The following is a 12,527-nucleotide window of genomic DNA, read 5'->3' as shown; positions in this document are numbered from 1 at the left end:
AAAATCATTTTAAATATAAGTTTGGCAAAGTGATTAAATTAATTTTTTTTTTCGTAAGGGTAGTTTGGCCCAAAACTCTTCGATTTGCCTTTGATATTAAAAATAAAAAATGCCCCAGCTGCCAACCACATTACTATTCATAGAAATATTTTATTACAATTTATTTTCCCATCTCGCTGGCACGTGCATCGGCTTTTTTTGTGAAGCAAGAAGTTGCTATCTCACAAAGTGACACGTGGCGAGAAGATATTCGAAGACTTGTGTATTTCCTGAGAGTTGTGCTTCTCTGCCACACACAAGCCCTTATACCTGTGCCTTCAGCTGCTGCTACTCCTATGAACTCGTTGATTCTACAATCTTCACTCCAACCTGCCTTGTAAGTGCCTTAATATATATTACTGTGGTTTCTATTTATGTGTTGAGAAACCAATAAATTTTTTGCGCTTTCAATTGCTGCATAGATTGGTATTGATTTCGTTTTATGTTTTAGGTTGTTTGTTATTGGAACTTCAAGTTAGTTCACCATATGTTTGAATAAATGCCAATTCCAAAAAAGGGGTTGTAATTTTGGTACTAGTTTGAACTAAAGGTTTTCAAATGACGCGTTTCACGGACGCCCGTTTCTGGGTTTTGTTCATTATTGAAGAATTAAGTAAAGGTGGGTGGTTTGAGGAAGAATGGGGTAGGACTAATGCGAACCAAGGGAATGCATTTGTATCATTTTGGCCCATGCAATAGTGGGGTTTGAGCCTCCTGTTCATTCGCCTAATTCACTGCAAATGTAGTGCACCCTTAATGTTGGGAATTCATCTTGAGTTCTTATCTTGGTTGGGTTTCTTTTTATGGAGTTTTTCTTTATATTTGGGAAGGTTATACTCTATCTTCCAGAGAGTTTCCCAGGACAGTGGAATTTATCTAGTGATTTTGGTAGGCTGTTGACGAATTTTTAAGTTTTTTGAAGAACTTTTTTTCACCCACCCTTCCTTTAATTTAAAATTGTTGCACCAACTTTCTAGTGGTTTGTGTTGTGCATTCCATTGCATGTTCCTCCTTTTTTTACTCTGATAGGTCCCAATCAAAGCTAATATAATCAGTAAACAGAATTCTTCTTAGGGCAAGAACGAGCCACAATATTTGGATTTTGAATGAACTTCTCCCTCTTGCTGCATACTGAAATAGTTTAAATATACAAGGAAAAACCCACCTTCTCCTACTCTCACGACCATAACTACTGAAAATAAGGACTCAACCATTATTAGCAAATAAATAGCTAATACTTATTCAAATAGCATAATAATAACAGACATCAGACCAAGTCTTCTAACAGAACTATGCCAGCAATTAATCTCTAACAGCTCCTTGCACGATCATCCTACTTGCTCTGCATGTTTATCATGTTATGAACCTTGGGTTTTTCTTAGGAACACGTTGCGATCTTCTTGGCTCATCAATACCCCTGTCTTGCACTGGAACCTTGTCCTCAAGGTTCACATTAATGAATCGATCCTGCAACATTTTAGTATCCTCCCACGTAGCATCGTTTAGTGGTAGTCGTTTCCATTTAACCAGGCTTTCTTCAAAAATACGTGATCCTTTCTTAACCCAGCGTGTATCCAAGATTCCTTCAGGTTTTAGGACAATTTCTCCTTCATCATTAGTAAGAGGCAATTCAACCGTAGTATTGTTGGGCTCACCCAATTTCTTTTTAAGCAGTGAAACATGGAAAATGGGATGAATTTTGGATCCTTCTGGGAGGTTTAATTTATATGCTACCTTGCCAATTCGTTGTTCTATCTGATAAGGACCATAGAATCGACTTGCCAATTTCTGAGAAGCTCTACAAAATACCGATTGCTGCCGATATGGTTGTAGTTTAAGGAAGACCATGTCGCCTACTTGATACTCAATATTTCGCCGTTTGGAGTTAGCCACCTGTTTCATGCGATTGGTAGCAACATGTAAATTGGTCTTGAGTTGGCGTAATATTGCATCTCTGGAGGCGAGATTTTGGTCGACTGCATGAACTGGAGTTGTGCCCATCAGATAGTGTGGAATGTTTGGGGGTAGACGCCCATACAAAGCTTGAAATGGTGTCATTCCTGTTGATGTGTGGTAAGTTGTGTTATACCAAAATTCTACCCATGGAAGAAAGAAGCTCCATTTTCGTGGGTGGTGATGGGCATAGCAGCAAAGATATTGTTCGACACATCGGTTGACGACTTCGGACTGCCCATCCGTTTGCGGGTGGTAGGAAGAACTCATTTTCAATTGTGTGCCTGATAACTTGAAGAACTCTTGCCAAAATTGGCTCATAAACACTGGATCCCGATCACTAATGATGGATTTGGGCATGCCGTGAAGTTTGACTACTCCCTCAACGAATTTTTCAGCTACCATTTTTGCGGTGAAAGGATGGGCTAAGGCAAAAAAATGTGCTGATTTACTCAAGTGATCTACCACCACAAGGATTGTATTCTTGCCGTTGGAAGTTGGCAGCCCCTCTATAAAATCCATTGTAATGTCATCCCATACTAGACATGGAATGGGCAATGGTTGTAAGAGTCCTGCTAGCGCAAGAGTTTCAGATTTAACTCGTTGGCATACATCACAAGAAGAGACATAGTCCTGCACTATTTGAAACATTGATGGCCAATAGAATTGTTGTGCAAGCCTTTTGTATGTCCGTAACACCCTTGAATGGCCCCCGATTTGAGAATCATGGAATTCTCACAATAATTGCTTGATTATCGAAGAGTTTGGGGGTATCACCACTCAATTTTAATAGCACACTAGCCCATTTCGCCATGTGTAAGGAGCACCTGGACTGTCTGTTGCCAATTTGCCAATTTTGTCCATGTATGGATGTTTAATAGCCTCTGCTTTGATTTCATCCCATAAAGGAGCTTGTGGAACAAATAAAGCATTAAGACTAGGACTGCTTACCACTCTTGATAGTGCATTTTCTGCTGAGTTCTCCCGTCCTCGTTTGTAAGTGATTTCATAGTCATATCCCAGCAATTTTGCCACCCATTCTTGCTGCTCCGGTGTTGCTATTCGTTGCTCTAGCAAGTATTTGAGGCTTCTTTGATCTGTTTGGATATAGAACTTTCGTCCTAACAAATATGGTCGCCAAGTTTGGATGGCGTGAACAATGGCCAACATTTCGCGAGCATAGATGGACCATGATCGTTTGGACACTCCTAAGGCACGACTCATGAAGGCTATTGGTTTTCCTTGCTGGGTTAGAACCGCACCAATCCCATCTCCTAAAGCATCAGATTCAATGACAAAAGGTTCATTAAAATTAGGCATAGCAAGTGTAGGGGTTGAAGTCATAGCCTGTTTGAGTGCTTGGAAGGCTGTTTCGGCATCCTTTGTCCACGCGAATTGTCCTTTCTTCAACAAATTGGTAAGGGCCCGAGCAATGATGCCGTAGTTACGAACAAACTTCCTATAGTAACCTGTTAGGCCTAAGAACCCATGTAATTCAGAAATATTAGTAGGCCTTGGCCAATTTAGCATTGCTTTAATTTTTCCTTGATCTACTTGTACGCCTTGCGGAGTCACAATATGACCTAAATACTCCAACTCTTGCTGGCCGAATGCACACTTGCTGATTTTAACAAAGAATTGGTGTTGCCTTAATATTTCAAAAGCTTGTTTAACATGTTCAAGATGCATGTTCGAATTGGGGCTATAAATCAAAATGTCATAAAAAAATACTAACACAAATTTGAGGAGATATGGTCGGAATATAGAATTCATAATTGCTTGAAAGGTAGGTGGTGCATTAGAAAGACCAAAAGGCATGACCAAATATTCGTAATGCCCATTGTGAGTACGGAAAGCAGTTTTAGGAATATCTGGAGGATGTACCCGTACCTGATGGTAGCCAGCTCTGAGATCGAGTTTAGTAAAGTAAGTTGCCCTATGGAGCTCATCTAGCATATCATCAACTGTAGGAATTGGAAATCGGTCTTTGATGGTTACGACATTAAGTGCTCTATAGTCAGTACAAAAACGCCACGTTCCATCTTTCTTTTTAACCAATAAAACAGGAGATGAAAAAGGACTAGTGCTTGCTCTTATAAGCCCCAATTTTAACATGTCACGAACTTGTTTTTCAATTTCAGCTTTTTGAAAATAGGCATACCTGTAGGGTCTCACGTTGACGGGCTCGGTTCCTTCTTTCAAAGTAATTCGGTGGTCAATCTCTCTTGCTAGAGGTAGTTGATTTGGCTCTTGAAAAATGTCCTCGAATGCTTTAATCAATTGTTGCATGTCTAGATGGATAGCTTGTTGTACTTCATTTGATGTTGATTGCAGACAGATTGCGAACATAGAACTTCCTTGTCGTAATTCTTTTGAAACAGCTTTCAAGGATGCAACTTGAATGGTTTGTGTATTTGTCCCTTGTAGCTTATGTGTTTGATTTTCCCATTGAAACTCCATTGTCAGTTTCTTCCAATTGCATACAACTGTTTCCAATTGTTCTAACCATTGTACGCCTAGCACCAAGTCCAACCCGGTTAGTGGTAAAGAGTAGAGAGTAAGAGAGAAAGGAATACCCTGAAGTATCACATGCACGTGCTCAAACCTCCCTTGGCACTTCAATGGTGTTCCGTTTGCCACCTTGACAGTGAATGGCTTGGTTGGAACCACAGGTAAGTGCAACATGTCGGCTACTTTCTCACTAATAAAGTTGTGTGTGGAACCACTATCAATGAGGACAACCACCTTATGCTGCCCAATCTTAGCTGTAATCCGCATGGTTTTGGGGGTTGACCATCCAGTTAGAGCATGGAAGGAAATTTCGGGTTTAGTTTGTTCGTTGATAGCGGGTTCTTCGATCTCCTCATCTATATCATCTTCCTTATTTGGAATGGAGTTCCCTTCCAACAACAAGAGTTGCGGTCCTCGACACTTATGACCCGCGGTGAATTTGTCATCACAATTGAAACAGAGGCCTTGTGCTCGCCTTTTCTGCATTTCTTCCCAAGTGAGACGTTTCATGTTTGGTGTTGGCTTGGATTTCATTTGAGTAGAAAAGTCAGGCTGCCGGCAGTTGGGTTGCAAAGGTCGTGTGAATCTTTGTTGGCGAGTTAGTTGGTCGTCTCTCATTCGTGCCAAGCTGATTGCTTCTTTCAATGATTTGGGTTTGAACATCCGAATGCCGTCGGCAATTTCCGACTTAAGACCACCCATAAACGTTCCAACCAACGCCTTTTGTGTCCATCCTTGCATCCGATTTCCTAGCTTTTCAAACTCCCTTTGATAGTCTCGTAGTGAGCCCATCTGTTTCACCCTTGACAAAGCCTCATCAAAATCTTCACACTCTGTAGGTCCAAAACGAGCCCAGAGTTCCTCTTCAAAATCTGCCCACGCCACTTCTTTCCCTTCTTCACTGTAGGAGCGGCGTAACCACTGCCACCACTGATTAGCTTCACCCTCAAGATGAAATGATGCCAATGACACCTTTTGTGCTGCTGGGATGCCTTGATATTCAAAGAATTGGTCCACTTTGTTGAACCTTTCAGTTGGATCATTGCCAGAGTACCTTGGAAATTCAAGCTTTGCCAACTTGGATAAGAACATTTGTTGTCCCCCTTCCATTTGTTCCTTAGAGTTGTCTCTATTGTTGCGGACACGACCATTACGATCGTTGGTGTTGCTACTGGATTCTTCTTTGTTGGAAAGCAAAGCTTCTGATAGCCTGTGGATGGTTTCCTCCATTTGATGCATCTTGTCAGTCAGACCAAGTTCCATTCGACTCATTCTGTCTTGAAGTCCTCCTAGCCCAGCCTCCAATTGTTCTATTCTTTCCTTGTTAGTTGCCATCAGAGTAACCGAGCTCTGATACCAATGATAGGTCCCAATCAAAGCTAATATAATCAGTAAATAGAATTCTTCATAGGGCAAGAACGAGCCACAATATTTGGATTTTGAATGAACTTCTCCCTCTTGCTGCATACTGAAATAGTTTAAATATACAAGGAAAAACCCACCTTCTCCTACTCTCACGACCATAACTACTGAAAATAAGGACTCAACCATTATTAGCAAATAAATAGCTAATACTTATTCAAATAGCATAATAATAGCTAACAGACATCAGACCAAGTCTTCTAATAGAACTATGCTAGCAATTAATCTCTAACAGCTCCTTGCACGATCATCCTACTTGCTCTTCATGTTTATCATGTTATGAACCTTGGGTTTTTCTTAGGAACACGTTGCGATCTTCTTGGCCCATCATACTCTTAATTTTATTTTTTCAATTTTCTCACTGTTCGAATTAATGCTTTGTGTATTTTGAAACGAACCAACAGACCAAGAAGCAAGGAATCCAAAGTTCTCTTGTTTGGTTTGAAATGAAAAATATTAAGGAAAATGGAATATAATAAAAGTTATTTAAAAAATTTATATTTTCAGTTTTGTTTGTTATCTATGTGAAAGGGGAATAAACTTGGAGAAGGATTGAAAGAAAAATTTATTGAACTCCAGATTATCTCTTTACATCCTTCACATTTTATTTCTTTCATTTTTCCTTTCCTTGATGTTGTGTATCATACATTTTGTGATCTAAATGGAGCCTAAGGATGGTTTATTTGCTCCTGAGAGTAGCAGGTGAATTGGAAGAGTTTAGATTTCCAAAGTTAGTACTTTAATCCTTTTTCTTCAACTAAAAAAATGGCATATGTATTTTGGTTATTCAGCTCATACATTTTCAAGAAGGGTTCACTTAATATAATTGTATATATGAATGTCTATTTGTTTGTTTCTTTATTTATTTACTTATATTTATATGGTGGAATATTTTATGGTAGGTCATGACAATGGTGATATTGTTGTTAGAAATGGGGGAGGTTGGTTTGGCTGCTGAAGACTTATTGCTAAGAACACTCTTGGTAGTGATGGTCATGCTGAGAATAGACTTGGCTTCAGTTCGTTTCTCTTGTGTTTATATTTTATGCCCAGAGGGGCCATAGACAAATTTAAAAATTAGAAATGTCCATACATCTAAAGATGGAAACAGTGTCAACCTGGTTCAAAGGTGAAATAGGTTAGAAACCTGCACAAACACAACTCAACACAGCCTTTATTTTAACTGCATGGATCGGCTGCATGAGTTCGTTTTTGCTATACAACTATATCCAGGGTCATATCTTCTGTTAGGGATAATCATATTGTTCTGAACAACCTATGCTGATGTCATTCTTGGCTTACTTGGCCTTAAATATAGGCCAAATAACTCATCCATACAAATGCATTTGCAGGTCCTTGTTGAACTTGTTAAATCATCTTAAAATTATATGCAGGAGATGATGACAACTAGAACAGAAGTAAAAGATAGGGGTACATAGGGAGCTGGAAGATGGGATTTTCTTTAGGGCTTGACAATTATGGTGTTCTCTACTGTAGTAAAATATTGTGGTGGATCTTCTCAATCATCAATGTAGGTAGGTTTTGATTAAAATACATTAAAGCCTTGTTTGGGTAGTTTCTTGCTTCTGGCTTTAGTTGAGAGCTAAAGGTGAAGTTGGAACCATAATTTCAACAGAGGCAACCCTGATATTATGAAAGTTCCATTGAAAAGTAAACAGATTCCTGGTGAAGCCAAAAAAAGTTTCCATGAACAGCGAGAATTTTCTTGCTGCCCTATTATGCTCTTTTTCAAGCTAAAAGCTTTTCAATAATATATCCAAATACTGGTTTTTAAAAAGCTTTTAAAAAACTATTTGAATTATTAAAAGCTTTTTAAAAGCTCTCTCTTTTTTTTTTTTGATAGGTAAATTTTTGTCCCCATTTTAAAAGCTTTTTAATAATATAGAAAGCCCTTATTGGGCTTAAGGAAGAGCTTCTGGCTTTCAAAAAGCCAATCCAAGCAGGGCCTATGTTTTCTTTCTCTTGTATTTGCATTCAATGTTTTTTAGTTATTGTATTACTGGTCTTATATAATCTGCTGTTGGGCTGGGGTGTAACACAAGGGCCATAATTTGGTCTATACTTGCTCATATGTAAAGGAGAACAAAACAGAAACATAAGAATGATCAAGGAAAGGAACCCCTGGTTTGAAATGTTTGCTTTTTAGCATAAAGTTGTTATATGCTTAAGCATATTTTCCAATAATCATGTTGAACTATTCTGCATATACTACTGGAATTCAGTGCTGTATAGAGTGTTCAAAAGTTAACAACTTGATCCCAGCTTCATGGATTTTGAATCTGTATCTCAATTTTGGGAAGAAGACATTCTTGGTTTTAGGTTCAACCCCCATCATAGCTTTGTGGACTATATGTAGGTGAATTTCTAAGAGATCATTACAAAGTGTTAAGGAATATCTCCTAACATGGTTATTTCATGGTGAATTCAGTGTCCAAGTCCTGAGAGATCTTAGTCATGTCTGAAAAATATTCTAACTAGAGCACACTGTCAAAATGTTTTTGATACATAATATAATGCACTTGTTTTCTGTACATGTATTACCTGTACATGCCTCATGTCAAGAGTATACTGGAATACATGAATGGTACACTATGGTACAATGCTATCAAAAAATTTATAAAATTGATGAATGTCTATACTTACGTCTTTTAACCATATTGTCCTTTAGGAAATTGATTATACATTGTTTTGTACAATTGTACTTTTTCTTGCATATATTATGGTTGATGTATGTAAACATTTTTTTTTGTATTTATTTATTATTATTATGTAAAAGCTTACAATAAATGATAAGATATAATTCTAATGCAACAATAAAGTAAAACAACATAGGATATGATCTATGAATTGAAAACTATGATCTAGTGGCATTGATTAACTCAGTTTCTTGGAACATGCATCAATTACTCAGTTGCTTCACATTTGATACTAGCAAATAATATGCTACATTAATTTTCAATGCCTATTTGTAGCGGCTTCACTCTTTGTTAAACATGGGTTTGTCACACTTTAGTGGCCTTCCATCCTTGATTGTAGTACTGTTGTATATCAAGCAGTTCTGTTTGAATTCATGAGATTTCTAATTTAGTATGTTTACTTTCTTTGGCAGGAAAAAGTTTTCAATATGGAGTGCCATATGATAGGTATTTCAAGGTAAACATCTTCAATGCGCACTTGAGAACTGAATTTACTTGCCGTTTTTAGAAAGTAGTCTTGCCTTTTCTGCTATATAAAGTTAATATTATACAAAAGCGTTAGAAAAGGTAAAACCTAGGTGTGGTGGTAAAGATGAAGCACCCATTACATTTAGGAAATTACAGAAATTCAACGAAAAATCAAAACATCAATGGTGCAGGATATACCACCCTTGGCATCTTAAATTGCATACAAAAATCTCAACAATTTCTTTGAGCTTGATTACATAGTTTTTAACTCGCTCAAAGATTTCTCTGTTCCTTTCGTTTTAACATGCACCAGAGACCTTCTTCTATTGCTACTGATCAATTATCATGCGAGCTTTCTAGCAACTTTCTGATCAATGTCAGATGCACTGAAAATCCCAAAGAGCACTAAAAGTAGCTCACAAATACTAGGCAATTGGACAATGTATCAAAAGATTGATTAACTGACTTGTTACTTGATATGCACATACACATGCAATTTGCCATGCTCCATCCACTACATTAAAAGGGATCAATAGTCAAAATCTTCTCTCAAACTGCTCTTCAAACAAAGAAGAAACTTTTTGGAGGAATTAAATCTCAAATCTCTGATGCTGGTAGTGATGCAAAACCACCATCCTTTAGAAGTTTCCAATCTCAAACCTTCCTCCCCTACTCAGGTAGGCTGAATGCCATATGTGACCTTTATATACTCCACCACCATGCCCAACTCTTAATCCCGAAACTCCCTCATAGAATGTGGATTTTGATGTGCAATAGTCCACATGCTTCTTCATTTCATGACTTCCTGTGGTGTTCTGGGAATCTCACCTATAGAGGGCAAGTCCTACAACATTCATCACGTTAAAATTTTATTCCTTGCCCATTGCTCAGCAAGAAGGAAACAGATATGGAGAACTCCTGAATCTTGTGCATAAATCTTTCATGAAAAATCTGGGGAATTACCTTCTAAACTTAAACAAATGTTTTGTTATATTTTGATCGTTTGATAATTGTTTACTGGCTTCTCTGCCTTCTGCTCTAATTCTCTTAACCAAGCCTTTACTTATTGTTCGGAAAGGTAAAAGTTATATGGATCTCAATTTAGCAATATTATTAATATCTTTACCTTCCGCACCCCTCTTCTGCTTTGCTTTTGATAGGGGTTGTCCTGAAAATCAAGTGTCATGGTTTTCATGGAAATCAACAAATTTAGATTGGGAGGATGTGCGTGGTCTTCGATGTAATGTGACTCGCTGGAATTTAAGGGTGGGCTCTCAAAAGTGTGCTATTACATGTCAAGCTTTTGTTGGGAAGCAGTCCATGCACCAGAAATTGTGGAGAACATATTCTATGCCCATTAATTTGGATAAGGAATCTTCATCACCATTTTCGCAAGATTATTCAAGTGATAATGAAAATGCTTCTGAAGATTCACCTGAGGAACTTCTTGACCAACCGCTGGGCAGTGATGAGGTAAAGTTTTACTAACTTTACTTTTTATTTCATATTTTATTTTTATACTGCATTGGAGGTAGGGTGTTGTTTATGTGATGTTGCTTGCCTTGGTTTTGTAACTCTATATGGCTTGTCTCATTTTCCCTTGCTTACTAAGACATGTCAATCTTGGATCTTCGAAAAATGCTCTTTTACCAAACTGGTTGTGGACTTGGCGATTAGTTTGGTCTATTTCTTGATTGGTGCTGAGAAAGGTTATGATTGAGTAGTACACTGTTATCATGGATTATTTTCTTATCTAGGACTTCTCCCTTTGTTACTTGTGTTGCTCAAGAGTAGAAATAATCTGCCTTGTGTACTCTCTCTCTCTCTTCTCTCTCAATTTCTCCCTCCCTCCCTTGGGAATTATCTGCTGATGTCACTATACTTGTTTATTTACAAGATTCACATATATAACCATATCTGCATCATGCATCCATAAATATGTGTAATTGCTAGTTTAGATAAAATAAGTTAAAGGCTATGTTACATGCACTTGGATACACATTTTGGTGTATGTCTTTAGTAGTTGCATTCTTTTGTCCTTCCAATTCTAGGACACTGGTAGAGAAGCCCTGTTTGAGGTTTTCTGAAATGCAAAAAGTAGCATTTGAAGGTTGAAGGCAAGTTGTAAGAGTGTTTGGATTGGATCCTAAACCACAGGATCCATATTTCCTGATGTAATTTATCTGCATTTTGAAGAAGCTGGAAGATACAAGCTTTTCCTCAAACATGATGTAGGAAACATACTTTATTTAATTATAAATTTTTAGAAATGTCATAATTATCTTTATATTTGATAGAAACATTTATAAAATATAGTGCCCAAACATAAACTTAATCGCATTGCAGTAGTAATTTCTTTTACTTCTTTTTCTATTGTTAAATGTGGAAGTTAAACACCATCCCAAACAAGCTATATAGCCTAGCCATGGTAATATCTGCTTATGTTAGTACACTTATTTGTTTACAAGATTCACAGATGTAACCACATCTTAATCATGCATCCACCTATATATGTAATTCTTGATCTAGACAAAATAAGTCCAAAGCTATGTTATGCACTTGGATACACATCTGGATGTCAGTTTGTGCCTAGCAGTTGCATTCTTTCGTCCTTCAAATCCTACAACACTGGTAGATAACCTTGTTATGATGAAAAGAAGTTTCTGCATGACATGGCATTCTACACTTATAAATATCACTCATCTTGACATTATTACGTGATATACTGACATGGTAAGAAATTATAATTTGGAAAGTAACAATTTAGCAAGGCATTCTTCTCTTTCTTTGTTGGACATTCACATTGTATACTTATTAAATTAGGATTGTGCCAATATATAAATTTAGACCCATGTCTGCGTTGCATACCCGAAATGTAGTTTGTGCTTATCAATTTCTATAATTTTAAAAGCAAATGCTGTAATATACAGGCATTTCTCTTTGTTCTTGTTTGTCATGAAATTTGTCTCCGTTTCCCCCTTTATTATAACTAGTGACATTTTTTTGAAGGTAATATGTGACTGAACCCACCCCATATACCTTATGATTGTAGAGTAGCACAAGAACCAGCTTAACTATGCTTTCACCCATAGCGGTTCCTTTTCACATTGATTTTGTTAATTATGGTGCAAAATTTCTTAACAGTTGAAAACACTGCTGGTTGATTCTGAAAGAACGAAACTTATTAAGAAACTTAGTGAAGCCAATCAACAGAATCGAATCCTCAAACGACAGGTGTGTATAGATTTCGTCTGGACTGTTGTTTCTTCTAACTAATTTATCATGCAATTTCATATTCATAAATGCTCAGCAGCCCACATTACAATATTTACCTTATTTTAATGGATTTCAACATGCAATAAAAACTATTATGCAATATTGCCTGTATCATGCAGGATGGCTATACCATGAACTTGA

At 37.3% G+C, this 12,527-nt stretch overlaps 1 protein-coding gene across 1 annotated transcript in view; it reads left to right on the top strand.

Annotated features, from left to right (window-relative positions):
- The first annotated feature begins 258 nt into the window (after window positions 1-258).
- Window positions 259-12,527, top strand: part of LOC100255271 (protein PTST, chloroplastic) — a 38,413-nt gene continuing 26,144 nt past the window's right edge. Inside the window, exons 1-4 of the mRNA XM_002275266.4 lie at window positions 259-376; window positions 9,056-9,099; window positions 10,271-10,583; window positions 12,255-12,344. Coding sequence (XP_002275302.1) covers window positions 9,071-9,099; window positions 10,271-10,583; window positions 12,255-12,344 — 432 coding nt within the window. The 5' untranslated portion in view covers window positions 259-376; window positions 9,056-9,070. The remainder of the gene's footprint in view (window positions 377-9,055; window positions 9,100-10,270; window positions 10,584-12,254; window positions 12,345-12,527) is intronic.

This window comes from Vitis vinifera, chromosome 14 (genome assembly GCF_030704535.1).
Source record: "Vitis vinifera cultivar Pinot Noir 40024 chromosome 14, ASM3070453v1".
Classification (NCBI taxonomy): Eukaryota; Viridiplantae; Streptophyta; class Magnoliopsida; order Vitales; family Vitaceae; genus Vitis; species Vitis vinifera.
The sequence above is the reverse complement of the archived record's forward strand: the minus strand, read 5'-3'. Positions and strand labels throughout refer to the sequence as shown.